The sequence below is a fragment of the Scatophagus argus genome, chromosome 20 (assembly GCF_020382885.2).
Source record: "Scatophagus argus isolate fScaArg1 chromosome 20, fScaArg1.pri, whole genome shotgun sequence".
NCBI lineage: Eukaryota > Metazoa > Chordata > Actinopteri > Scatophagidae > Scatophagus > Scatophagus argus.
In genome coordinates this window covers 1,461,564-1,489,479 of record NC_058512.1, presented here as the reverse complement: position 1 = coordinate 1,489,479, position 27,916 = coordinate 1,461,564, and the positions used below count along the sequence as shown (strand labels likewise).

Genomic DNA, 27,916 nt, shown 5'->3' with positions numbered 1-27,916 from the left:
TCCTGAGCTTATTTTTTAAAATGGTGTTTCATCTTTTCCACAACAAGGCAAAACCTTGAAAAAAGAAGTATGGTTTGACAGGAATTTTACAAGGAAGCAATGTGGTAGCAGTCAGACTTGAAACACAAGGATGAGACAATACCATGTAAGCTACTAAACAGTTAAAAAAATCACAGCCATGACTAAAAGGTATTAACACGAAAGTCCTGAGTGAGGTCCTCTAACAGTAATCTCAAAAACAAGTGTTAATACTTGGATTTCAGATTTTAAAAATGTGCAAAAATTCTGAGAGAAAGAACTGACTTCCGCTCAGAGTTTCTTTTTTATTTGCAAAATGGTTGTTAGATGTGTGAAGCAATGGGGACACTCAAATTTAAATTTCTGATTACAAAAGAAAAAGTCCTTGCACTTCGCCTTAGTAAGATTAGATGATTATATGTCTGACATGCTAAGGTAGGGCACCATAAGCTACAACCAGCCAGATGTTTATTCAGCATCTTGAAATGCGTCACCTGCCAGGTGGATGGCTTATCTTGGCAAAGGAGAAGTGCTCATTAATGTGAATTTGTGGATAAAATCTGAGAGAAATATCTTGTTCGTGCATAAAAAAAAGTCTTAAACTTTTTAGTTCAGCTTGTGAAAATAAAAACAAAGTGTTGTTATATTTTAGTCGAGTGCAAGTCAACATTTTACTTAGTATATGTACTGAAGCACTGCACTGAATGTGAGTTTACCACAAAAAAACTGGTTCATGAACATCATGTTCATGAAATATTTACATTTCTTAGGAAAAAACATATTTGAAACTTAATGTACATGGATATATTAGACGCCTGTAAAGAAACGTCAGTGTTGTCATTCGCTATAATGAGTGTGTAAATAAATGATTTACGGCTGTCTTGAAGAAGTAAATTACCGGCTTTTATCAGAACTATAATTCCGAATAATTGTAGTTTTGTATACAGAGAAATTACATGTCAGACTGGTTTTCCAGCACTGTGGCTGAGCAGATCCTGCGACCTCCCGACAGTCTGTTCAAGATGGCCGCTTGAGTGGAGAATTTTACACATCTCCAATAAAACTAATCCAGAAGCTAGCTTCCCAGACAACTTTAACCTTCCTGTAAGATAATGAGAAGACGGCTGATCCTGGTTTAGATGGGAGGATGGGAATAATCGTTCAGCACGGCGTCGGGGTAATGGAATAAAACAGTGTTGGTGAGGAATTCAGAGACAAACCAGGTCAACCAACGGCTAGCTACATTAGCCGGCTAACGCGTTCAGTAGTAACTAACAGGCTACAGTTAACTTTAGCTACACCTGCTTTAATCACGCTAATTGCAGGTGACAAACAGCAATCTGTTTATTGACGGCTTCTGTTGAAGAGTCTTAAGCAGTTAGCCACAGGCAGCCCTATGATTAGCGCTCAAACTAAGAGTTAAGTGTGTTTGTTGTGGTGAAATGTTAGTTGCTAATGTTAACTTGCTAACGCTGGAGTTTTAATGTGTATCGTTCGCTAACTGCTGTGCTATTTTTCCTCGTTAGCCTGTTTTTGGTCATTTTTAAAGGTTTTAAACGGCACACGGTTGACAGCCTTTTCACTTCAGTGTTGAAAAGCTGCCTTTTCGCCGTACGTAGAGTCTTGTGCAGTGTGACAGTGAGTTGACATTAAGTCAAACGATCCTCATGTCAAGATAAAACAAAAACTGTTAAATACTTCATAACCGTTAGCGTAGAGCTGCCATCGGGTTCACAAGGGTATAGCTGTGACCTGATCCCGGATTTCACCTGTAAATCTATAACCTGGTGTTTAACCCGGCGATCTTACAGTGTTTAGACAGACTAAGTACTGTATTACTTTTATACTACTTAAACTTATACTCAATTACATTGCAGCTAGAGATGTTGTTTGTTTGTTTGTTTTTACTTCACTGCATTTGTCCAAAAGCAGTTGCTGTTTACTCTGCAGATTATGATTTTAAATATAGCGCAGTAACTAACTTAGAATGCAATGCGCGATGTTTAAATGCTACTTAAATGTGAATGCCTCAGTAATAAGTTTCTGATGATACGATGCATATTAAATCAGTCTCAAAGGGGCTACTGTGCCCCACTGCATGCACTTTGACACAAAGTACATATTGCTCATTATTCTTCTGTACCTTCCCTGAGGTGAAATTCTGAATTACTTTTAATAGTAGAGTATTTTCTTCAGAGTGTCATCACTACTTTCAGTAAAACATCAGTATTTCTTCCACCTCCAGCCATAACGTGTGTTATTGTCAGGTACGTTGCACGTTTGTACAGTTTACCCAATCACTTCACAGTCTCCTCTCCCACGGAGTCCTACCTGTCACCTGACCGCAGGTGATAGTGGTGCTTTTTATGAAAGTTGTAGAATCATAGCTACAACAGCAGATGACTAACAGCTGGTAACGCCAGATTATTTTAAGTGCATATTTTGATTTATGGCTGTGAATGTTTTTTAAGACTGACTTCCTCATTCTCACATTCATTTTCGGCCATCATGGTTGCCAGTCACTGTGTGACACAGTGGTGCAAACAAAGTTGCTGAGGGACCAGGAAGGAACAAGTTATTTTGCTACACTTCAGCGACAGACAGTGACTTGTATGAAAACGAGGTCTCGACAGTTTCTTCTTTAGTGTGCTTTGTGTAGTGCAGACACTCCAGCCTGCTGACTCTTTATTAACTGTTGTAGAGTCTATATAAGTTGGTTTCTGCACACAAGTCTGCAAGTGAAATTTGCCATTTTGACCTTAACTGAGTTAGTTATGTGCACATGACACACACTATTGACTGAGCAGTTGACTGTCAGTGGGACATCACAAGAGCAGACCTATATAGGTAACATGTTAGTAATATGTTAATCCCACCATAGGAGAGACCTGACTGTTGATGTTCTGTGCATGCATAGACTTGGAAAATATGTGCAGAAATGAAATATTGTGAATCCCTCGTCAGGTCAGTAGTTTTCTTAATCTTGATTCGATCTATGGACCTTTACTTGAGGAAGTGAAGCGAGCTAAACTCACATGAGAACATGTCTGGTCTCCTTTACCTCTTTGTCTTACTGTGGACGTGACAACAGACTGCATCTCCAGAGACATGAAGGTCCTTGAGAGTCGTCGTGTTAGCTCTGAGTGTTAACTGCAGGCAGACAGCACATTATCAATACACATTCGTACTGTGGATCGCTCATGCAGGTGTTCTCTCTTCATTGCACAGATGTGAAGATAAGGACATGAGACTATTGTATCTCATTGTTTTTCAAGCTATAAATACTTCCTTTAATTCATGCCGCACATACTGTAGTCTGCTCAGCCAAAGAGCTGCAGGCCATTGAAACCAGACCGTGTGACTCGTGATAACATGGGGAGGGAGAGTCATGACTTTGCTCTCAAGTGGCTGTGTTCAAACCTCCACATTTTATATTGTTTTATAATGATAATAGATTCAGAAGCTGCATAGTCAGGATAAACCCATTTTTTAGCCAGAAGAAGTCAATTAGTTGGTGATGGCAGGAAACATTAATGATGAGGTGTTGAGGGATGGGAAGAAAGAGTCACGTGATGCATCTCGATGTGTTGGCTGTGAAACTGGTCTGTGTGAGGATACTGGTGACAGTCAATCTGCGATGCAGCTGGTTTAACCAGAGATGTTGTGTTCTTCAGTTCCTGTAATCTTGTCAGCCTTTCAGAAGCTGTTTGACAATTGTTTGCTAATGTTTGATAATTTTGCCTAATCAAAACATTTTGGTTAGGCATGGAGTGATAATCAGATCTGGTATTCGATGCAGCCTCCTCTCTCTCTCTCTCTCTCTTTCTCTCTCTCTCTCTCTCTTTCTCTCTCTCTCTCTCTCTCTCTCTCTCGCTCTCTCTCTCTCTCTCACTGCTGTTGATTGTATATAAGGATGGACAACTTGAGAGTTCCCCAAAAGTGAAGCCAGAACAGTTGGATGTATAAAGTAGCAGGAAGTGGAAATACTCAAAGTACAGATGACTGAAAGTTGTATTTCATTCAGTGCTTCATCACTTATCAGCATAGGTACCTAATATGGATGAACTTTGTTGCTAAAGCAAGATGTTTATAATACGACCCAAAACTAAAATTAAAAAACCCCAAACTTCATCTGGCCTGTCAGCAGCAGCTGTAAGTGCTTGTGTGTCATCGTCGGTGAACTTCAAGTAAATATTTATACAGGTTTAAGGTGTGGTTCATACTTTGAAGCCTGACTATGTTGGCAACCTGAAACACCTCCTGTCGTAAGGCAAAATGATTGATTTCGCATAAATATTTATTTGGTATAGCTGTAATTTTTCATGTCTGACCTTGTTTTGTTTGCGTTAATTCTTACAGCTGTTGCTATAGAGATACACAGACTGCTCTGCTGCTTGTACAGTGAGGCAACACACTGGGTTAATGTGTCAAGAACTGACCCAGATTCTGGCTCTTAAGGAGATTTTTACGCTGCTTACGGTGACGATACAGGAATGAATAAATATGACGTTTCCTTTTCTGCTATTACAACAAGTCTGTTTTCTTTTTAGGAAGTGGTGGGGCGTTAAGGGCCCTCTGACTTAGCCCAGCATGGACAGCTTCTTCAAGGCAGCTGTATGTGATCTGGACAAACTACTCGATGACTTTGAGCTCAATACTGGTAAGAATTGTGTAACATTATTCATTAATTAGTTTGTTGTTTTCTTGATGAATCGTTTGGGCTGTTAAAGGTCCAGAAAGAGACAATTAACAATCTCACAGAGCCCAGGTTGAAATTTTGAAATCCCCTGTATTGTCTGACCACAAGTTCAAAAATGAAAGTTGTTTAATTCACAAAAATAAAAAAAAACACAGAAAAGCACCACTTGCTCACATTTGAGAAGCTGGAAATGTTTTTGCTTAAAAATGTTTTTTATCGGACTGGTTGGTATTGACAAGAGATTTCCAGATTCTTCAAATCCGTGTTTTGATTTGATGTTTGATTTGAACATTTCAGCACAGCACTGACAGCTGTGTCATTGTTACACCACGGGATTTTAAAGATCAACAGATCAATGGTTTAATGCTCTGTCAACTTTTGTTTGAAAAATAAAGAATCCAAATTTTAATTTGTTTTGTTCTTGTTCTTTTTTTTTAAACAGAGGAACTTGATTGCAAATCAGTTTTCTTGAAGCCCTCTGTGTACCCCTTCTCCTCACTGGGCTCACTGGGCTCACTGGGCTCTCAGGGTTTACCCTCAGAGCCATCCAGTGTGCCACCAAACCTCCCTGATCTCAGTTCTCTTCATTATGGATCTGCCACCAGCTGTCCTGACAGCTCCAGCAATCATAACCGCTGCAGTGATGACAGAGAGGTTAAAGGTCAGCCTCTCACCACTGTGGACCTTCTCTCGTCTGTGGATCGTGGGCCAGCTAAGAGCTCAGCTCCTCCCTGCCCGGACAGAGCTCTGAAACCGGTGTGCGACCTTGTGAATGACACGAGCTCGGCCATCCTGGTCAGGGCCAACAGCCATGATGCATTCAGTGAGCTGGACGTGGTGGAGAAGCAAATGGAGGAGGAGGAGGAGGAGGAGGAGGCGGTGCTGCTTGTAGACTTTGACAGCCCTGTGGTCACTGCAGGAGCTGTGGAGGAGCATAGACAGCCAAACCAAAGTGCTGGCTGTAGGGACGCCAGCGAGGAGCCAGGCTCCGCGGGCAAAGACGAGCTGCTGGGCTTGGACTCCCACGAGCAGATTGGTGAATACTCTGCCTCGCTCAGTCTGCTGGATGTCATCCTTCCTGCCGCAGTGGAGAGAGGCTGCGAGTCCACAGACGGTTCACTGTCACCAAGGACCACCGAGTCAGCTGACGAGGAGGAGGGGGACTCCTCAGACCACTGTGAACCGCAGGACCCTCTGCCTGCTGAAGTCGGGGGGGATAATGAGGACAAGTCAGAAGGAGCCTCAGATAAAGGTGATGCAGAGTCTCCTGTGGGTTTGAAGTCAGGGGCCTCGGACAGCGAACCAGTTGGCTTATCCTGCCTGCCCTTAGCTGTGTCCATGTGTGGAGCTCTGGTGAACCCCCAGTCCACCGCAGAGGAGTCGGGGAAGGCTGCAGAGCAGTGTGACGAGGCAGACGTCTCTGAGAGCACGGAGGCAGACTCCATGTCAACTCTGGAAGCCAGGGAGGACAAGTCCCTTTTTGAAGAGGCTGTTGACCCATCAGTTTCTGTGTCTCAGCATGTTGCAGAGGGCAGGGCGTCTCAAGAGGTCCAGCATTTCTGTCTCAAACCTGCTGCTGCTGTCCCCTCTACAGACTTCGCCGCTTGTGATCGCCCGGAACCCAGCCCAGTCGATCCTCCTGAGTTTGGCTTTGAATACCTGCCTGAGAGTGATCAGGCCGAGCTGCTGGTTACGGACGAGGAGTTGGATGCATTCCTGCAGGCGCACACAGAAGCAGAGCAGGGTGACAGGGTCTCTTATTGCACCAGTTCTGGAGATTTTACGGAACCTGAGAGTCTCTTAGAATCAAATGGAGATCTGGAGGGCAGGCTGGTGGAAGAGGAACCGAGGAGCTGTGGTAGAGGCAGACGGGAGGACCTAGAGGGTCTGGCTTCTACTGAAAGCGACAGATCAATGTGTGTCCCTGTAGAAGGAAGTTTAAACCCTGGTGCTCCAACGCTGTTGCACGACTCCTGCCAAGAAGAGCCAGAACTCGCCTCTGGAGTAAGCCATTCTTCGACCAGCAACACTTTCCAGTCCCAGCACAGCAGTAGCCCTGACCAGCAGCCCTCCTATGGAGGTGCAAGACCTAAACAGCTACACTGCCAAACTGCTAGATCTCCACCAGCAGGAGAGGAAGGAGAGGAGCAGGCCCAGGTGCTCAGTGGTTCTGCCAAAGTGCCAGGTACAGCAGAGGACGAAGAGACTTCACCTACTAGACCTGGTCTTACAGAGGAGCATTCCAGCTTGAGGGATTTGAGCCCTATATACGCCACTCAGGATCATCAGGAGTACAGTGTGGGATGTGATGAGCTCTCAGAGCCCCCACCTTACCCCGGGGAGCCATCCGCAGATGGTGCCAGGTCGGTGAACTGGAAGAGAGAGGGAGTGGAGGAGCTGGGGAGCAGGCAGCCCGCTTGGGTCCCAGACTCTGAAGCTCCAAACTGCATGAACTGCTACCAGAGGTTCACTTTCACCAAGAGGAGGCATCACTGTCGAGCCTGTGGAAAGGTAGGCATCACCAACCAGGTATCTGGTTTTGTACCACCAACAGTCGAGACCCCTAGAATATTTAGACATGTGAGACTAGAAAACCTCAGCAAATCTGTGTGTACCTGTGCAGCCATTAGCTGCCGTAGGGTCCACATTCTGACATAAATGGCAGTTAATCAGCCAGACTGATTGTGTGGCCTGTATTTTCTGCACACTACAGTGCAGTGAGAATTGCATTTTTTGTTTTCAATGCTTAACATCTGGTGTGAAGTGAAATGAAAGTGTGTGTGTTTCAGAAATAGTTCAGTAAAAGAGATTAAAACCAAATAGAGTAGAGTGGATTCATGGTCGCGCAGGGCATGACTCAGCAGTTTGTTTTTTTTCAGCTCGTCTATACTGGGCTGCGTGTCCTAAAGATGGAGCTAAGTCCTTTAAAGACCGGTGATTACAAGCAATAGAGAGAGGACTGTTTTTACTGTTTCCATCATGACTTGTTCAGGGCCAGGACAGACAAACATGTTCAGATGTCCTGCAAATGCTTTATTGTTTTCGTATGCATGTGAATGTGTTGCTCTCCGGTCACTGTTGTCTTCTCTCCCCTGTGGCAGGTCTACTGTGCCGTGTGCTGCAACAGGAAGTCTAAGCTGAAGTACTTGGAGAAAGAGGCTCGCGTGTGTGTCGTCTGCTTCGATACCATAAACAGAGGTAAGTACCTGTTTTGGTCTGATCCTAGATCTGGCTCAGCCTCCAGAGATTCACTTCCACATATTTCTGCAGTCATGTGAGCAAAGACTCACTCTGAGCTCACGTCAAGGGGAAGTATTTTAGCACTGCAGAATGACTGAATGACTGATGTCAGACGTGCACAGCCGTTTGGGAGTTGTTTGATGTTAACTGAGAGTCATTTCACGAAAGCATTTAGTCTTTCAACGTGGGTTCTGACCAGCTGTGAATTATTGACCGACTCTGAAATGGGACGAAGCTGCGGCGTGTGCTCACATTATTTATGTGTGTGCATCTCCTGCAGGGACCCAGCATTAGAAGACTGTGCTTTCAGAAGAGGGCGTGTCCCTGCTTTTCTGAGGTGCTGTTGGCTGCTGATGTTGTGAGATGAATACAGGTTTTAAAGTGGAGGATCAGGTAGAAATAACAGGAAAATGAGCTTTCAACAGTTCGATGGTAATTCTCCAGTATCGTGACCGAAAGCTTTTATGTTTTGCCCCATAACTCAATGAAAACATCTTTTAATCAATATACATGACACTTTATTGCTGCATTATCAATATTTTTTGAGAAATGATGGATCAGGTGGCTAATAATGTAATTTAAAAGAAAATTTCATAACATTACATCACATTCCTGATTATTGCTGAACTGACTGTTGAAAAATCAAAAAAAATCAATCTCTTATTGTAATAATATCACACGTTATCCAGTAAATATGAGGAATTAGTTAACATATGATGGATGGTTTTTTTTTGTTTTTTTTTCTCATTCTTTTTGGCTGACAGACAGATGTCACCAGTGGTCATTAAAACTAACATCACAGTAAAATTTTCATTATGCAGCTGATGAATATTTAAGGAACGAAGTACAAAAACCGCTCTGTACAAACAGGCTCAGGGGCTTTTTATTCCACAGCTTTCTGAGCGTGATTAAAAATTCAATCGTTCATTTAAAGAGTTGTGTCTGTTTAACAGAATGTTTGTGTCTCTCAGTTTGCACAGTGTAAAAACTGATTTCAGTTCAGATGTCTTTGTGGCGTGCCTGTCGGCTTTGATGGTAAAAGGCTTTTCAGAGAGGAACCTTTTTATAGTTAAAGACTGCAGCCTGGTGGATGGAGGGAGGGAGGAGAGTTATAGCAGGGCACTGGCATTTGTCCTTGATTGTGTGTGTGTGTGTGTGTGTGTGTGTGTGTGTGTGTGTGGAGTAGCACCCGCCTAATGCAGTAGACATGTGACGCTTGCACACGATGTCTAAATTAAGACGAAAGAGAAGGAGGTGATCCACTTTTTGTGGCCGGTGGATGCTGGAGCGCTGGGATGCGATCCTTCTCTCCTCTCCGTCACCTTGCTCTCTCTCTCTCTCTCTCTCTCTCTCTCTCTCACTCTCTCTCTTTTTCCTTCCCTCCCTTTGCTCTCCATCTCTCATATCAGTATGGTGAGCAGCATGTGAGGCTAACCGCTCACACTCCAGCCTAAAGCTAACAGGCTATTGCGGCTAATAACAGATGGAAATAAGCGAGGAGCAGGAAAGCGGTGATGAGAGCGTCTGAAGTCAGATATGATGTGGACTGGTTTGGTTTTAGCAGAGAGGACGATGAGGTAAGATGCATCAGTGTTTATAATCTGTGTATATTAGTGACAATGGGGTCACCGCTGGCTGTAATTAGCTGTTTTTGTGCCTTGTCATCCTCTGCTTGCGGAACAAGGTGCTTTGACTCTCCTCGCAGCGATGCCGTGTTGACTAACGTGACTTTTTCTGTTATAACAAGGGTCTGAATTATGTCAACGTCTTTGCTGTGTGCTTCCTCCTGATGTGGCTGTGTTCCTGAACTCTCTAAGCCACACTTTAATCGTTGTCGGTACAAAACAGATCGATAAAGATCTATGATGCGTAATCAATATGATGTCGACCTGTGCAACATCAGCATTTTCTGTCTGAGTGCAACCGGAAGACTGAGAAAGCATAACCTTCATCCATCAGCACTCTGTGAAGCGAAGTTGTCATTCAGATTTTTAGTGTGTCTGGGATAAAATGAATCCATAAATGTGTGACTGAACCACATAAAGCAAGCTTTTTGCAGTCGTTTTACTGAGAACAATGTCGTGTTGCTCCATAGGCAGTTTCCAAACACAAATTAGTCACTACAGTCATCAGTCAGGGCCTTGTGGTCAACATGTTTTTCTGTCAAGCTTGTGTCCTCCGAGCGAGCACAGTCATGCTCCACGTCTGCATTATCTGATCTGACATCTGATCACTTGGCTCAAAAGAGCGATCGTCGTCATCAGTCGCTTCAGGCAGAGATACTGTCTTCACAATCCTTCAACAACAACAACAACAACAACAAAAAACGTCTGTGAAAAAGTCTGGCTGTCTAAAATTAACTTTTTAAAGATAAACACCAGAGAAACAGTTATTTTCAAACACGTCTGATACTTTGGCGCCAACATAAATAGTTTGACGAAAAGAAGAGACTCAAGAGTTTAACCGGATAAAATGAAGGAATAAGACGGGGTGTAATGTGGTCCAGGGCCTCTTAGCATGCGACATTAAGCCGGACCACCTAGATGGCTAACTAGACTACAACTGGCCCGTCGAAGCTGAGAGCAGCTGCCTGTGGTTTGGAAACAGAAACCCAAATGATTTAGGTTTTCTGTTCAGTTTCATTTTTGTCACAAGTTTGGTGTTGATGAGTTATTTGATGCTATAAAAAGGGGACAAAATGCCATGACTGACCGCTAACTGCTGCTCCTCGTTGTTGTAGGTGGATGTTTGGGTGGGAACTTGATTCCATTAGGACTGAAGTTTGAGTTAACGATGGATGAAATTTGTGCTAACATTTTAACCCACCTGTGACATCTCTGTTCTTGTAGCCCAGGCCCTGGAGCGGATGATGAGTCCTGTGGGTCCCAGTCCGAACCCCAACGTCCCATCTGAGTACTGCAGCACCATCCCCCCTCTGCAGCAGGCCTGGGCCGCCGGCACGCTGAACTCTCCTCCGCCGACCGTCATGGTGCCCGTGTCCGTCCTCAAACACCCAAACAACGACAGTATGACTTCTTTTAAATGCTGTACAACGTCTGTACTTTGCTCTTGGCCCACTTTTCTGGCCCGTACCCTCGAAAACATTTCCCGTGTGTTTTCAGGTTGTCCTCGTGAACAGAAGCGCGTGTGGTTTGCTGATGGCATCTTGCCCAACGGAGAAGTGGCAGACACAGCCAGGCTGTCGGTGTCGAGCCGCAGGAGCTCCCAGGAGTTCAGTGGCGTCACTCCAGACCAAACAGCAGTAAGACCACACGGCTTCAAAACAGCAGACTCTTCAGGACTTCATCGTTTCACTCTTTTTTAAAATTGTTTCTTCCCCTGGGTGTTAACTGTTGTTTACTGGACTGAGTTTTCTACAGATCAAGAGATAAATACAACAGCTGGCTCTGTCATTTCAGCCTGACTCAGCAGGGTCAGAACTTGGACCCGGTGGCTCCTCTTCCTCCCCTGAAGCCCCCGGAGTTGTAGAAGTGGTTCGACCTCCAGTGTCTGGACCCTGGGACTACGCCCTGCTCTCTGGAATCAGTTCTTCTGTGAAGAGGGTTCCCAGTCTGCTGCCAGAAAACACTGATGAACTCCCTCCTCTGCTCATCATGACTGGAGAGGATGAAGCAGGAGGTTTGTGTTTATCTTCGTGTACTTTCAGTGGTTTTATAGCTCATTTCATTTGTTCACGTTTTTCATTTGAGTCCTGTCAGACCCTGTGCACATGGAAAACGGGTACATGCACATGGTACGAGTGCATAGACGGGACCTTCTCCATGATGCGCACTCGCTAGCCTGTTTTGAAAATACATGTTCTGTGCATGCTGGGAAAGGGTCTTGTCCATCCTACCAAGTAGCATCCTTGACTTGTCTGTTGAGTCTCTGCCTCAAGAGTGTGAGGAGTCAACTGGACAGGGAGACTGGGTCAGCACGTGAGCGTGTAGGGAGACTCTCCGCTCCTGGACAGGACTCTGAGTGCGCACATCATGTGCCTGGTGACACACCATCTCTTCAACAGATGGCTGAAACCAGCAGCGTATCGTATTTTGAAACTTGAAATGTGCCTTGCTGTGTTTTCTCTTCAGATGTTCTGGTTGAGGAATGTCCTGCTCCATGTCAGATTCTGCACTTATTAGAGGAGGGAGGACCCCGACCTCTGACCTTCGTTCTGAACGCCAACCTGCTCGTCAATGTCAAACTGGTTACATGTGAGTAGATTATATCTGAAGTCACTGGATGATTTCATCCTGAAGAGAACCGTGGATGTCTCCACACGGTCTGTGTTTCTGTCTGATCCTCAGACTGCAGTCGGCAGTGCTGGTGTTTTGGCTCTAACGGGCTGCAGGCTCTGGGGCAGAGAGAGCTGGTGTTTTTGTTGGAGTATTTGCCAGAAGAAAAAGCTCTTCCAAAAGACCTCTTCTCGCTCTATCTCAACATTTACCAGGAGGCTCAAAAAGGTAGACATCACGTACAGGCCTTCAGTCTGAGTTTCTGTTCACAGAAGAGAAGCCCACAGCATGACTCTCTTCTGTTACAGGGAAGTTTGTGGATGAGCTGGATAATGTGACCTTCACAAGCACTTTTCTGGGCAGTAAGGACCACGCTGGGATGCTCTTCTTCTCTCCCACCTGTCAGCCACTAGATGGCCTCGCTCTCCCCCGTCAGCCTTTCCTGGTGGGCCTGCTCATCCAGAAACTGGAGGTGCCCTGGGCCAAAGTCTTTCCCCTCAGGCTGCTTCTGCGGCTCGGAGCAGAATACAGCGGTGTGTTACTCAGCTCTGGTGGTTTTAGGATCTGTAGCTTCCCTGCAGCAGCATCCACATTTGAAGCATCCAGCACAAGCTCACTGGTTCACTGAGCTTCGGGTGGTTGTTGCTGCACCATGTGACAGATATTATGTGGGTCTGGGCAGACAGGGATGGAAACTGAGACTTGACTGATGATGGAGGCAAACAACCACCAGTTATTTTATGCTTTAAAGCCAACCTTACTCACCAGCCCGTTTATAATTTATAGATGATGAGGATTAAATAATGTGCCGCTAATCTGTAATTTCTGTATTTTTTCTTTTTCAGTGTATCCCACACCACTGACGAGTGTCCGTTTTCGGGACTCTGTGTATCGAGAGACGGGACACACCATCATGAATTTGTTGGCTGTAAGTGCTAAATCACCAGCAGAGGGATGCTGTCGCCCTCCGTCTGTGTTACCACAGCTAAAGTCAACTGCTTCGCTTCTTAATCCCTCTGAAATCAAACTGCTTTTAATTAAGTGGCTGAGGGGGAGGGGGGTCCTCTCTGCTGTTAATCACTCTCTACTTTGAGGTTGTTCCCCACATGACACAGAGGACTGTTGTGGTTTCATCCAGTTCAAAGAAAAGGAAATTAGACCATCATGGCTGTGTGATTGTAAACAAGTGTCAAAGCTTTCTTTCCTAACGGTGACTGTGAACAGCTGATCCAGACAGACGTAGGGACTGTGGTCAGAAAGACCAGAATGAATCTGGATGTCAAAATGCAGCTTGATCACACGATGAACATTTTGACCTCTGGCAGTGTCGTCAGCACTGCACACAGTCTTTGTGGTTTTGGATGAAAGATCTTTGAAGCAGCTTTTTGCCTCTCGGGGTCAGTTTTGAGTTTGCTGTTTATCTTCTGATCCTAAATTCGTGACTTTATTGACTTCATTAGGGAGTGTGATGAAGCCTTATGAAACGTTCCTTCTGTTTGTACCAAAAAGCTTCAGGGCTTCAGACTCACCCCACTGCCATCTGATTCTAACAGAGTCATGTGAGCTGCAAAGTCCCAGAGGCCTGCGTGTTAACATTAAATCTGTGAGTTCTGCACTGAATGTAGATGTTGCAGTAAAACTTATGAATAAATGCATCGTCCAAAAAGCCTCAGTATTAAATGGACTGTCACTGTGGTTGACATTTCATGTGTGCCACAATCACGTTGTTACCTGGTCCCAGGAGGAAATGCTCTCATGCTGACCGTCACGACCTCCCCATGTTTCTCACATCTTATCTTCTCTTCTGTATTAATATTACATAGTTTTTCTAAACAGTCAAACTGAAACAAGCAGCAAAAACATTTGAGATGTCTTCATTTGACACAAGCTCTGACAGTGAAATGCCAGCAGTAACAGCAGTGGATCTTTATCGCTGGCCTGAGTGGCGCCTTGTGCGGCCAAACGTAGAAAGACTTCAAATGTTTAAATGTTTTGCTGACGTGGTTTGGTATCCCTGCGCTGTTTCCCCACAGGACCTGAGGAACTACCAGTACAGCCTGTCAGTGGTGGACGGCCTGAGGATCCACATGGAGATGGGCCACAGCTACATCGACATTCCCAAAGGAAGCTTCAGTGAGGTGAGACAGGACGAAAGGATCGACCACTTCTCTTGACGGGAAAATAAAACGAGTTCCCTGTGAGTGATGAGCGCTGTGTGTTCTACAGATGCAGAAGGTGGTAAATGCGTCCAACGAGCACGTCATCAGCATCGGGGCGTGTTTCAGCTCGGAGGCCGACTCTCACCTGGTGTGTTTCCAGAACGAGGACGGAAACTATCAGACTCAGGCGAGCAGCATGCCCGGGAAGACCCGCACAGGTGAGACGGGACCGCTGCTGCATGTCGGACACAGTAAAGAAGAGGAGTGAGCACAACAGCAAATGTTCAGATGATGTGAAGAGTTAACCTGTGCTGTTTGATCACAGTGACTGGAGCCAGTTTTGTGGTGTTCAATGGAGCCCTGAAAGCCTCGTCAGGCTTCATCGCCAAGTCCAGCATTGTTGAAGGTGAAGTCACTGATTTATGGACCGTGACTAAAAGAAGAACGTCATCCAGGCCTAACCAAGACTAACCGGACTTTGTGTTTGTGTGTCAGATGGGCTGATGGTGCAGATCCCTCCAGAGACCATGGAGGCTCTGCGCTCCGCCCTGAGGGAGCAGACGGACTTCCACATACCCTGTGGCAGGAATGACGGAGGGGAGCTGCGAGAAAACGTCACCGTCCGCTGGGTCGACTGGAGCTCGCCTGTCAACGCAGGGTGACTGCACACACACATGCACACACACACACGCACACAGTGTACATACTCCTGTGCAAGCTGTCCACAGGTATCATGCCACACACACTTGTTAATCCAGCAGATCATACGTGTAGTAACTCCAGCTGTAGTTTGACTTTACGTAACCAATGAGGAGCTGCGCATGAAAATAAAAAAAGCTCAAACAAGAAAGCAAAACTTTACAAAGTGAAAATATCCATTAAAGTTCAAATTTAGAGAAACAGTTTTTTAAAAAGCAGTTCAACGAGCTTAAAATAGGCCTCAGACTCTTTTCACTTTGATGAGTTTGTCGTTGTCGTTGCTAATAACTCATAAATGTGAACTTTTTTGGTTTTGATGAAGACAAAAACCAAGTGAGTGCACACACAGCCGGAGTTTCTCTGAGCTCTGAAGGGATTGGACGTGTTGTCCGAGTGATTTGACTGTCTGTGTTTGCTCGTCTGCAGCAGGACCAGCGGTGTTGATGGGAGACCTCTGGATGGAGTCCACAGTGTGAGGGTGCTGCAGGACGCCGAGTTTGAGTCTGACGGTCGCACCATCAGGTGCACTGAGGTGAACTTTCTTTTTAATTAGCTGCTGTTTACAGTGTGAGCTTCAGAGCCAGCTGACAGTCGCGTGAACGTGTGAATGTCCCTCCAGGTGTTCTATCAGCTCAAGAGTCCAGACTGCAGCCTCGCGTCCGTGCTGTCGTCCTGCAGCGTGTTTCAGAGAGAGATGGCTTCGGCCGCCTGCAGCGCCCTGACGCCTCACCTCGCCGTTCTCACCTCCAGTGGCATCAACTCGCTCTCCCTCCGCATCTCCACTCAGGCTGATATGGTAAAAACAAATATACCAGTGTTTCAGCACAGCATTTAGAGTGTCCAGTTGAATCCATGTGGTGAGTGTGTGTCGGTGTGTGTGTTTGCTCTCAGGTGGAGTACCAGGCCGGCTGTGGAGGCCGCCTCCTTCCTCAGCGCTACATGAACGAGCTGGACGGCGCTCTGATCCCAGTCATCCATGGAGGTAGTGCCAGTGTGCCACAGACTGCCATGGACATGGAGTTCACCTTCTACATCACACACACTATCTAATGCACACGCAGACCTTAACACACACCGAACTCACGAAGCAGACGGCAGCTGAGCGCAGAAAGAGAAGCTGCTGATTGGCGCAGGACGTGCTAACGGCTCAGCTAGCACGACATGGCCGCTCTGAGGTCAGGGAGGTAAACCAGCACCATCTGTGAACGGACACGTTGTGCGTTTTTGTGTTTCGTGCTCACCAAAGCTGCTTTAACACAAGAAGCCAAACACTAAACAAGGAATACGACAACACGACCAAATAAAACCAAACTATTCAAACTGTTTCCTCGTGCTCTGCCTTCCAGGCTCCCCGCTGGCCTCCGTCGGCTCGGAGCATCTCAGTGAATGTTTCCCACAGACGCTCAGTCCAAACGTCTCTCATTTGGATGTATTTATTATACTTTAACATGGGCTCATTGGAAGACATGATTAAAGACGGACGTCGCTGACTGCAGAGGTGATTCGTGTGATCAGGTGCTGCTCAAAGTGGACACTGCAGGGATGAAAAGAAATCGCATCTCGTTTAAGGTACTTTGATTTCATGTGCTTGTTTGAGATGATTCTGCACAGGAAGACGTGGGGCCTCATGCAAGAACCAGTTCAGGTTCAACAAACTCAGCCTGATTGAGACATGATAATTACTGTTGGTGGTGACCTGCTCAGTTTGTGAGTGAGTGTGATCCATTAATGATAACATTTAGTATATGAAGGAAAAGACCAGCTTTTTTCTGTTGGAGGCTGGATCACAAGATCTGCTGTGGAAACTGCCAAGACGTGGCTCCACATGGCAACATCAGAATTCTTGGTTTCTCATATTGAGCATGTCTAAACTGATAGACTCATTTGGTTTAGCACTCCCAATGTTCCCAATGTTAAGAGAAACATGCGATGCGCTTTCACTCTCTGACTGGATCTCTTCAGTGGATTTACTGCGGACACTAATGGGTTCATTTTATGAAAATGTCACCAAAGAGTTAAAAGAAGAACTCCTGAAATCAAATGAAAACACAACAGGATGTCAGCAGGCGCAGCAGGAGGTCGTTCAGTTGTTTTTATGTCAAAATATGGCAGTGAAAGTGGGCGAAAAGTTGTCAAAGCTTGCAGAACATTGGCTGCTCTGATGCTGGTGATCTGGTGAAGAGAACAGAGATTTTGCCTAAAAGCTCATTCAGATCACGATCCCTAACTCCAACAAGTATTTGTCCTCTGCTGGCCATGAGGATTACTTGTGAACTTTGTTTGTAATTGTAACTGATTGTTGTAGGCTTAGGCGTCACCTGAGGTCCCACCTGTTTGTGTGGATGTTCCTAGCATGAGGCCTGTTTTGTGCTCAGATGAAGCTGTGCTCTGAGACACGGAGCAAGTTATTTAGCTAAAAGGTGAACATGACGGGTATAATTTGGTGTTTCAGCTATAATCAGATGACAAAGTAAACTAATTTGAAATCTAATCGAACTTTTTATCTTTCTTCTTGTTTTGATTACCTTCGGTCTCTGCCAAGATGACTTACGAGTAAAACGGCCTTTGATTGCTGATTAGCGTTTCCCAGCTCCAAATCAAATGCCACTGATGTGTCTTCACCTCAAAACACTTTATGTGTCTGCTTCAGTGTTTGAGTCTTGGTTAAATGATCATATTTTGCACAGTTGATGGGATTTTGACTTCATATTTTATGGCATTTTGCAAGTCATCTCGGTCACCTTTTTTTATTTTCAAGATTTTGCAGTTATATTCAAATGTACAGGCTTTTTGGAAAGTTTAAACTGTTTGACATTCTGGTAAAAATGCTTAGTGACTCTCTTGAAAAGAGTTAAAAGAGAAGGCCGATGCCGTTCTGTTGATTTAAATATGAAGCTACAGCCGGCTGCTACTTAGCTTAGCCTAGCATAAAGACTGGAACCAGAGGGAAAGAGCTAGCCCGTCTACCAGCATCTAAAGCTCAGTAATGAACACGTTATATCTTCTGTTTGTACAGAAACTGAAGTTAAAAAACGACACTTTGTGGTTTTATGGAAATCAGTGATGCACAGATCGCAGTTAAATCAAGTCAAATGAAGTTCTGTCAGCTGTCCTCCTGATAAATCCTGAGCTTCAGAGCTTTTTCAACTGAGCTGTTTCTTCTGGTTTTATTCCTAACATGATGACATGTTAGTCCAGCACAAACCCCCCCTTAAAACCACAGCTTGTTGTTTTTAAGCTTCGGTTTTTGTACGCATGGTGCAAAGTAAGTAAGAGGATTTCCCAAAATATTAACAAATATGTAAACACATATATCTGTTGTTGGTTCTCTGTGAACCCACGAAGTATTTCAGCACACAGTGAATCAGAGGAGCCTCGTGTTTTGTATTTTAACGCACTTTAGAAGCATGAAAACAGCCGGCAGCTCTGAGGGTTTTCACTGTGTTGGGTGTACAGGAAGTGTCACGTAGGGTTTTAACCCGGGTCGTCGGGAGGATTAAACGTTCTTCACCAGCTTCTCTTCTTTTCCCGCCAAATTTACAGTAAGATCAGAACTGCCAGCCTCTGAGTACAAGTGCTTAAAATAAAAACTCTTTATAGTGCGGATAGTAGAGCGTCTGTTTAATGTAGCTGAGCGTCCCGCAGTCTCGCTGGTCAGTCACTCAGCTTTGTCCAAATGTATAAAAGATGAATTGTATGCAGAGAGATTTCTGCTTTCTTTTCTTTTGTTATTAGTAATGAAGAGTTATTTTTGGAATCATTGGTATAGAAGTTTTAACAATCTGAAGAGTTCGTATTTTTGATAGGCTACATTCGTTTGTGTGGAGAGCTCACTGAGCACCGAGAGCAAAAACAAATTGATCCCAGAAAACAAAGCAGAAGGTGGAAAATGTCAAACTCCAAAATGCAATTACAAAATCTGAAGAGAGAATAAAAGCAGCTCTGGGTGTTGACTTTAACCCGCTTCACATTCACTTGCTAACGCTCAGAGAGCTGGTATTTAGTAGAAATCACAGAGTAATAAATCTCTTTAAAAAATAATCAGCAAATATGATGCAACTGAGCTGTTTTTGTGAGTTTTAACCACATGAAGCTGCTGGGAGTGAGCTCCTCTGCTCCTGGATGCCCAGTGATTTCAGAGCTGCGTTCAGCTGCTGGATGATCAGCAGGCCGAGTTTCTGACTGACAGGCGCAGAGAAAACGTTGAGCTGATGGTTTAGTGTCACCTGAGTTACCTGCCCGCCACATAAGGCTGTTTAGTAAACACCAGAAAGGCAAACTAGCTGACTGTGGTGCATTTATAAGCACTTAGCATTTAGCTCGAGTCACCCTGAGCTCAAGCGCAGCCTCCCACGTCACGTCTTGAGCCGTTCTCACAAGTCAGCGTTTAAGATTTCAGACAGAAAGTTAAACTCCTACAGCATCGTAGTTCTCCTCTGCGGTTTCATCTCCCGTGAACCGGCTTACAAAGTCGTTTAAAGACAGAAAGAGCTCTGACGTCAAACCCGTTGAAAGACGCTGCCGTTTGCGGGCCTGCGTGCGTCTGGCAGTGGAGGTTAAAATCACTTTCTGATTTAGTTTGGTAGTTTTTGCAGCGGTCGACAGATTCCTGTTTGCGGGGGGAATCTGAGCTTCAAATGGGGGCAAGTCAACAAGTTTCATCTGCTGTGCAAATAACCTCCAAACATGCAGGGAGTTTGTGGACGGCTGATTGATCTCGACAAAGTACACACCACGTTATTTTCTGAATTTGAACTTTGGAGTGTTGCAAACGCGATGATTTTGACAGTTTGCTCTGGAGTTGTTGTTGTAAGATTTTGGGGGACAAATACCATAGTTCATAATATTTTCTTCCTGGGGGGGTGATGATCGATCACTTTTCCACTTTGTCAGAATGAGAAGTTCTTTTCTGCTTTAAGACGTGTTGTTTTGTGTAACTCATGTATTTATTCATAAGCACCAGCTTTATTTTGGTGAACCTGGTATCTGGGTCCTGATCAGTTTCTCCACAGCTTGTGTATTTAAAGAATAAAATGAGTTTTATGAAAAATGTTGTTTGTATTCTCTCTACTCATGTTCTCCATTAATTTAACCCGGATTTCTCCCACAAAGAAAAGATCATCTTTATTTTGAGATTAGAGTCACCAGTTGAGACCTGGTCCCAGTCTGTCCTTCAGTTCCTGTGTGCTGCTGCTGAATGACGGACAGGAAACATCATGATGTCACAGTGAAGCTGACCTTTGACCTTTTGAATGGAAAATATCTTAAGTTTATCATTTTATCCTGTTAGACATTTGGGTGAAGTGAAGTCTGAATTAGCGTCCTGTGAGGTCGCACTGACCTTTGACCTCTAGATTCTAATTAGTTTATCCAAGTTAGCTTTAATAAATAATACTAATTGATAAGATGGTGGTAATACTTTTATACTTTTACTTGAATGCAGGACTTCAACTTTGTACACTTTGGTGTCACTGCTTTCTTTGTTCCTCTGCTGCCTTTTCTGTGTGTGTGTGTGTGTGTGTGTGTGTGTGGAGGCGTGTGTGTGTGTGTGTGTGTGTGTGTGTGGAGGCGTGTGTGTGTGTGTGTGTGTGTGTGTGTGTGTGTGTGTGTGGAGGCGTGGTGCTGCTGCTGCTGCTGCTGCTGCTCGTCTACCTGCTCTTCCCTCCTGCTCACTTCATTCACAGTCAGCCTCTGTTGGAGCAGCACAGCAGACATGAGTGGACGAATCGGAGACTTGAGCACAAAGCAGGATGAAATCTTAACTGAGGTAAAAATAAATTAAAATATATGTATTTGAATATTCAAGTATGATTCCTCTGATTTTGCTGAAGGGTCTGCAGTGTACCTGTGCTTTGTCGTGTCCATGGTTGCTTTTGTTGTGGCAACACGACGGCGGCTTCAGCTGTCTGCAGGGTTTTTACAGCCAGAGGGATTTTATACTTTGTTAGTACTTCTGTGCTTAAGTAAAACTTTTAATGCTGGACTTGTACTTTTCATACTGCTGTATTAGTACTCAAACTTCAGGATCTGCGAGGGCAGTTTTACTCAGATATTTCTGTGAAATCTCACGTGTGTGTAAGCTCAGTTTTCAAGTTAAAAGAAATTAGTTGTCTAAAATCCTGACATGTTTAATGTAACGTTGCTGTTAGGAAAAACTGCAAAGCTTCACAAATGAAAAAGTGGAAAAGTTCAGTTATTAAAATACAGGACTTTCAGCTAAAGAAAAGGTTTGAGAAATATATTTATTCACAGAGATTACTTTAATATCACATGTTTCCATTGTTTGTGCTAAGCTAAGCTACGTGGTATCAACCGCCTGAACTGATGAAGTACTTTGCATTGTGATGTTTATGTTCCCTCCGGTTCTCCGCCTGCAGTTTCGGGTGAGGATCCAGGACATCCTCTCCGACCTGCCTGCACAGCAGGACCACTACCTCCTCCGCTGGCTCCGAGGTGAGGCCCGCAGCCCGAAACCTGCACAGGCTGCTTTTACTGCCTTTGTTGTTTACTGTTGTGTCTGTGTGGGTACGATGCAGGCAGAACAGACCTGCTGCCAAAGCCTCATGAGACCGAGAAGACCAAACAACTTCAGTGTAGAGACAAATAATAAGATTCACAGGCTGTAAATTGATGAAATTAAACTAACTGCTCGTTTCTTTTCTGAAATGACTTATTATTCACTTATTATTCTTCTTCCAGCTCCGAATACAAACTGTGGCAGGTTTGGTCCCTCGTCATGAGGTCATTGGGTCCATGACATTCAAAGCTTCTCACATGGTTTCATTTAAACGATTGCTTTTGGTACAAAGAGGTATAATTATTTAAAAAATATTTTAAGAAAAGTCCAGAGAGTGAAGACAGATTTGTGTCCCATTAGTCATGTGACGACCCCTCAGAAGCATCTCGTGACCCTTTGGAGGGGCCTGACCCCTCAGGTTGGGAACCACTGGACTAAACATTATGCAAAGTAGTTAAAAGTTCAAACAGCTGCCGAAACCCTGATGGTTCATCTAATTTCAGCCACAGAGACATTTTACTGCAGTACTTTTACTGCAATAGGATTTGGAATGCAGGGCTTAGAGTTCAGTTTAAGTTCGCCGCTGAATGAGAGAAACGTGGAAAGCGATGAGAGGGAAACACAGTAGTTAACTGGCTGTCGATTTTCAAAATGTCGTGGATGCCTGTGGCAGTTAGCGCCTGAGGCTACGCTCACGTCTCCTCTGATGTTTAAACAAACCTGTTCCCGTGTTGGGCCAGTTTCAGTGCAGGACTGTGAGAAATACCAGAGCTGGAAGCTTTTGGTATCGATGGCTGCCGAACCCCTCGTGACCCCTCACCTGCACCGCTTCTTTAAAGCGCCTTCACCTGCTTGACACCACAGTGAGCATCAGCTGAAAGGATCCGCTGGGTCTGTTGTCTGTTCACATGATGGTTACCTGATGGGCTAATAAACATGACATCAGTGTCTTCACCTCAGTGGAAACTAACTCTCAGCTGCTCCTCTCAGAATGCAACCCGCCCAAATCACTTCAGGGCTTTTCGAATGGTAATTAGCACGAGTGCAGCGAGCTCGTCGTGTCGGTCGGTTCTCTGTGAAACCAGCTTTAGTGTTTCAGAAGGTGGTAGCAGCCTGTTAAACAGTGTTAGTCTCGTCGCAGCTGGACGAGCGCTTGTGGTGCTGATCTGAAGGCTGATGTCTCTATTATTTTGTCCACCCCGTTCATCAGTAATGACAGGCTAAACAACAGAAGCTCCGGTCCGTATGACGTGAAACCGATTACAGCCTTCATGGTGGAGGATTTTTCGCCGTGCTTTGACGTCCTGTCAGATGTGCTTATTCTGTGTCTTGCCACAGTTAGATGAGCAGATTAATGCCACCCTCATGGCTGTACGCTAACTGTGAAGCTCAGTTAGCTTAGCTTAGCATAAAGACTGGAAACAGTGGGAAACAGCTAACCTCGCTTGTGCATTTTCATTTATGGATTGAACAAACAAGACATGATGTTTTAATTAGTGAGGGACAGTGTTATGCCAGATGTTTTTATGCTAAGCTAAGCTAAGCTAGCAACCTCCGTTGCTTTAGGTTAAGCTAACAGCTAAGTTGCATAAGTGATGACATGTCCTGTGTTTCCTTGGTTAATCTGTAATATATTTCTTGTCTCTTGACGCCGTGGCCATGAGAGTGTATTTTGTATTATTTACTCAGCCAGGAGGCTTTGAACTCTGTCGTCTTATCCTTCAGTAAATGTTTGTTTTACTCTGTGCAAAACTTTTGACGTCAATAAAACTGCAGAGAGAACCGAGCCGAGTCGGCTAAACCATCAATAACCGATAAGACAAGTGCAAGTTATCGTCTCTGCTGGTGGAATAAACGCAGTTTAGGTTCATATCTGCATGACTTGCAGTACAAATCAAGTGTGTTTAGGGAGGATGTCTGGTTGAGTCTTCACTCCTCTGGGCCACAGGTCAGGGAGGCTCGGATCAATGAGGGACTCTGTGGTCCAATATTTACCTTAGCTGCTAACTTTGCTGGACTAACAGGCAAACATAATCGAATTCAGGGCATCAGGTTTTCTACTCTGTGATTATTGTTAGTCTAGCACTGCTGCAGCTTTCATGGATCGCTAATGATTAGCAAAGAATCAATAGTTAGCTTTGTATTTTGTTTTTCTTATGTTAAACCAAAATCAGTTTGTCCCCAAACAGCTCAGTCCAGTTAACTCAAATACCTGTTCACAGAAGATAAACAGGATTTCATTTAACACTGTTAACTCAAGGGGCAGTCGTGGATCAGCGGTTAGGGTGTCGGACCCGTAACCGGTGGATCGCTGGTTCGATTCCCCATCCCGGTGTCCATGGCTGAGGTACCCTTGAGCAAGGTACCTAACCCCCACTGCTCCCCGGGCGCTGCACGCGGTCGCCCACTGCCCCGGGTTTGCTGTGTGTGTGTGCACGTCACTTGGGTGGGTTAAATGCAGAGAACAAATTTCGTTGGAGTGAGTTCCCTCCAATGACAAAATATGTCACTTTAATCTTTAATCTTTAAAAGCAAATGTTCTACGTTCACTGCTGATGAAATTGGCACAACGGCCTTTAAATCAAATCTCTGCTTTTCTAACAATTTTTTCTTTATTTTTTCAGCCCGAAGCTTCAATGCTCAGAAGGCTGAAGCCATGATCAGAAAGGTGAGGTCGCGTTTTAAAAATCAGTCACTTTATTTCCTCTGTAAGCTGATTGGTCAGCATGTTTCTGAGCCCCGCCTCCCTCCCTCCCTCTGCAGCACCTGGAGTTCAGGAGGAAGATGAAAGTGGACACCATCATATCAGACTGGAAACCTCCAGAGGTACACGTCCTGTGTAACACGCACACGCCATTTCAGTGCATTTACACGACGACCTGCGATGTGTCTGAAACCAGTTTACCTACTGACAGAAGTTGGTTAGAAACGGGTTGTGGTTTATGTGGACTTTGTGAGGACGAAGAGGAGTCGGTTCTTTCTCTTTTCTTTTCTAACTCATGAACATACTGTATGTGAAGCCTGTCTATTTGCAGCTTGAAAGAGACAAAAAATAAGCACATTTTCGGCTGGAGGTGTCACTCCGTGGTGATAACGGAGACGTTTCCTCACCTTCTCGTCAGGTGATTGAGAAGTACGTGTCTGGAGGGATGTGTGGATACGACAAAGAGGGAAGTCCCATCTGGTACGACGTGGTTGGTCCTCTGGATCCCAAAGGTCTCCTGCTGTCAGCGACCAAACAGGACTTCATGAAGACGAAGATCCTCCACACAGAGATGCTGCAGAGGGAGTGTCGCAGTCAGTCTAAGAAGGTCCTCCTTTGGTTTCCTATCCTCATCTCCTCTCCTCTCTTTCATCTTCTCTCCACTTTTGTTTCTCATCTCGTCTCCCCTCATTTCCTTTGTTTTCCCATCTGATTTCCTCTTCTTCCTATTTGTGTCCTCTTCACTCATTTCCTCCCCTCTTTTTGTTTGTGTCTCCTCACCCGAACTGTCGCCTCTCGTCTTGTTTCCCAGCTGGGGAAGAACGTCGAATCCATCACTCTGATCTACGACTGCGAAGGACTCGGACTGAAGCACATCTGGAAACCTGCCATTGAGACTTACGGAGAGGTTTGTCAGCCACTCACTTCGTTTCATCCGTCCGCTGATCCAAAGGAAATCACTGCATCTCATTATCACTCCATTCCTCTCGTTTAGATCCTCACCATGTTTGAAGAGAACTATCCAGAGGGGCTGAAGAGGGTGTTTCTTATCAAAGGTACTGCAGCAGATCTGAACCTTTGTGGCTCTTGGTCTGATTTGCTTCCACACTGTGTGTTTATGATTTTGGGTTTGATCTGAAATTCCTACCTGATTTTCTGTCTTTGCTGCAGCTCCCAAAATGTTTCCCATGGCCTACAACCTAATCAAACACTTCCTGTGTGAAGAAACGCGACGCAAGATCATCGTTTTAGGAAGTAAGACGACTTTTCTTTTTCATCCCAGAGTGTGAAAACAAGGCAGCAGCTGTGTGCGGCTAAATGCTAACGTTAGTGCTGCTAAAGGTTCAAAACTCCACAGGGAACCTTGAACTGATCACCAGACTGAGATTACTGTTCCTCCTGTGAGGGACATGAATGTTTCAGACACAAGTATTGCACCACACCTCATGGTGGTTACGTTCCACTGTTTGTAGGTAACTGGCAGGAAGTGTTACGTGCACATATTGATCCGGAGCAGCTTCCTGTGGTGTACGGAGGAGCCCTGACTGATCCGGATGGAGACCCTCGCTGCAGGACCATGGTGAGAACGGACTGATGGAGCAGCACCTGAGAGCTGCGATGTCTTTCTGGATGATGATGGCGACTGAAGTGACGGATGTTTTGCGTCTTGTTGCAGATCAAATATGGCGGCACAGTGCCCAGGTCGTACTACGTTCAGGACTCGGTGAAGATTCAGTACGACAGCAGCGTGACCATCAGCCGCGGCTCCGTCTTCCAGCTGGAATACGACGTTAAAGCACCCAGCAGCCTTCTGAGGTACAAAACCTTTTTTTAAGCTTAAATTCTGAACTAATATAACCTTTGTTTTCTGTTTGAGGCCTCTTTAGCAGCTTTAAAGTCATCCTCTGTCTCTTCCCAGATGGCAGTTTGCCAGCGATGGAGCAGATATCGGGTTCGGCGTGTACAGGCGCACCAAACAGGGCGCCGGTCAGAAAGTGACCGAGATGCTGCAGGTTCTGCCCAGTGAACGCTACAATGCACACCTGGTCCCTGAAGACAACTGCCTCACCTGTCCCGAGGCCGGAGTCTGTGAGTCACACTCCCTGATAAAGGATGAGGGTTGTTAGATTACATGCGTCGGTGACAAAGTTATCGGGCTGGTGATGGTAATGAAATCCATCTAAGTAACGCGTTAGGTCTCATAGGTTTAAGATATTTCTTAAGAAATAATCTGGCAAGAAATGGTCTGACACAAAACAACCACTGGGCTGTTCCTCTCACCTTCGGACAGAGCCAGGCTAGCTGTTTCCCCCTTTATCCAGTCTTTATGCTAAGCTAAGCTAACCAGTGTGTGTCTTTATATTTAATAGACCCGAGACCAGCATCAGTTTTCTCCTCTAACTCTTTGTGAGTGAGCTTCCCAGGATGATGTAACCGTTAAATCCGTGAAATGGTGTTGTTGACTTTGTCTTTCGTTTGGTGCAGACGTGCTGTGTTTCGACAACAGCTACAGCATCCTTCAGTCCAAGAGGGTGAGCTACAAGGTGGAGGTTCTTCCTCCTCCGGACGGTCAGGTGCAGAGTCCACGCAGCAGAGGAGACCAGAGGCTGCAGTGAGGAAATCCCAGATCCCCGTGTGACCGAAAACATCAGGGCCGGGTTAACCCTCTGTGGGGGCCCTCCGGGGCAAAAAATGAGCCGTGGGCACCCACTGACGCCACCATTTCTCCAACTCCGTGCATGTCTTGGATCATAATTAGTAGTTAGCTGCTGGAAAGCAGAGTTTCACTGCTCGTGCTGGTTGAACGTTTCATGTCCGTTAACGGCTGTAACCACGTCAGGGTGTGTGTGTTTGTCTCATCCTCCACCCGGATCGCAGACGCCGGGTTTCTTGTTAATGTGATGTTTAGGAGAAACCAGACTGCGTTATTTAAGGTGCATGTACACACACTGAGTGATGTCACGCAGTACCGACACATCCTGGAGTACACGTCTACATCACAAGCAGAAAGTTGAGAAGTGAAACCACTAGAGGGCAGCAAAAACAAGACTCAGAGTATTAAGTTACTCTTCAGGAACTGAAGATAAGTATCAGGCCCCTGTTACTTTAGTTTAGTGGTTCATGCAGTCTTAACAAAGAAATCTCAGCAATCTCTGACGGGGCCGATGCTGTGGGGCCCCCGAGGGGGGCGGTTTTGGGCAGATAATCCAGTCGTGTTTCACGTTAGATTAGATTAGATTCAACTTTATTGTCATTACACATGTACAAGTACAATGCAACGAAACGCAGTTTGGCATCTAACCAGAAGTGCAATAAGCAGTAAGTGCCAGGTATACAGTTACAAAGTGTAAAGATTTACAATATCTGACCGGGACATTTTAGGACAGCAGTGACATAAAGATTATTTTGGAGAACCTGTTTCAACAACATTTTAAACCAGAATTTCACATCCTTCACTCTCGCACTGAAGTGAAGGATACTGATAATAAACCTGATATGTGACGTATAAACGCAGCCTTTAAAACCATTATAAACTACTGTCATGTCAACAAAATAAGATGATTTATTTTTAATTTATGAAATTGTTCAGTTACGTTCAGTTTGCATTTGATTTCAACTTCTAATAAATTGTGTATTGATAAGAAA

The 27,916-nt window shown here is 45.0% G+C and overlaps 2 protein-coding genes across 8 annotated transcripts; both read left to right on the top strand.

Annotated features, from left to right (window-relative positions):
- The first annotated feature begins 995 nt into the window (after positions 1-995).
- On the top strand, positions 996-20,100 carry zfyve16 (zinc finger, FYVE domain containing 16). Of its 6 annotated transcripts, none has more exons than XM_046374441.1 (19): positions 996-1,217; positions 2,327-2,641; positions 4,569-4,678; positions 5,160-7,228; positions 7,819-7,915; positions 10,807-10,983; positions 11,080-11,219; positions 11,377-11,596; positions 12,049-12,171; positions 12,265-12,420; positions 12,501-12,725; positions 13,038-13,120; positions 14,226-14,330; positions 14,419-14,569; positions 14,677-14,757; positions 14,847-15,009; positions 15,480-15,582; positions 15,670-15,846; positions 15,942-20,100. In XM_046374441.1, exons 3-19 carry the CDS (start codon positions 4,609-4,611, stop codon positions 16,098-16,100), a joined length of 4,299 nt encoding a protein of 1,432 aa, XP_046230397.1. In that variant the 5' UTR covers positions 996-1,217; positions 2,327-2,641; positions 4,569-4,608; the 3' UTR covers positions 16,101-20,100. The 6 variants fall into 6 exon arrangements, with proteins under 6 accessions (XP_046230397.1, XP_046230395.1, XP_046230392.1 ...); XM_046374439.1 differs by having other exon boundaries at positions 997-1,217; positions 4,573-4,678; positions 15,477-15,582; XM_046374436.1 differs by having other exon boundaries at positions 997-1,217; positions 15,477-15,582.
- Positions 20,101-20,661: 561 nt separating this feature from the next.
- On the top strand, positions 20,662-27,916 carry sec14l7 (SEC14-like lipid binding 7). 2 transcript variants are annotated; one of them, XM_046374512.1, is made up of 12 exons: positions 20,662-20,817; positions 21,428-21,503; positions 24,192-24,235; positions 24,331-24,393; positions 24,690-24,878; positions 25,083-25,178; positions 25,266-25,326; positions 25,442-25,525; positions 25,744-25,850; positions 25,947-26,086; positions 26,190-26,359; positions 26,756-27,916. In XM_046374512.1, the coding sequence occupies exons 1-12, from the start codon at positions 20,764-20,766 to the stop codon at positions 26,884-26,886; spliced, it is 1,215 nt and encodes a 404-aa protein (XP_046230468.1). In that variant the 5' UTR covers positions 20,662-20,763; the 3' UTR covers positions 26,887-27,916. The 2 variants fall into 2 exon arrangements, with proteins under 2 accessions (XP_046230468.1, XP_046230469.1); XM_046374513.1 differs by lacking the exons at positions 20,662-20,817; positions 21,428-21,503 and adding an exon at positions 21,510-21,861.

Bases quoted from the DNA above. Each gene is read 5' to 3' on its own strand.
- sec14l7 (XM_046374512.1), top strand. From the start codon at position 20,764: ATGAGTGGACGAATCGGAGACTTGAGCACAAAGCAGGATGAAATCTTA. The intron at 24,236-24,330 runs GTGAGGTCGCGT...CTCCCTCTGCAG, and splicing joins CTGAAGCCATGATCAGAAAG to CACCTGGAGTTCAGGAGGAA. The intron at 25,327-25,441 runs GTACTGCAGCAG...TCTTTGCTGCAG, and splicing joins GAGGGTGTTTCTTATCAAAG to CTCCCAAAATGTTTCCCATG.
- zfyve16 (XM_046374438.1), top strand. From the start codon at position 4,609: ATGGACAGCTTCTTCAAGGCAGCTGTATGTGATCTGGACAAACTACTC. The intron at 13,121-14,225 runs GTAAGTGCTAAA...GTTTCCCCACAG, and splicing joins CCATCATGAATTTGTTGGCT to GACCTGAGGAACTACCAGTA. The intron at 15,847-15,941 runs GTAAAAACAAAT...GTTTGCTCTCAG, and splicing joins TCTCCACTCAGGCTGATATG to GTGGAGTACCAGGCCGGCTG.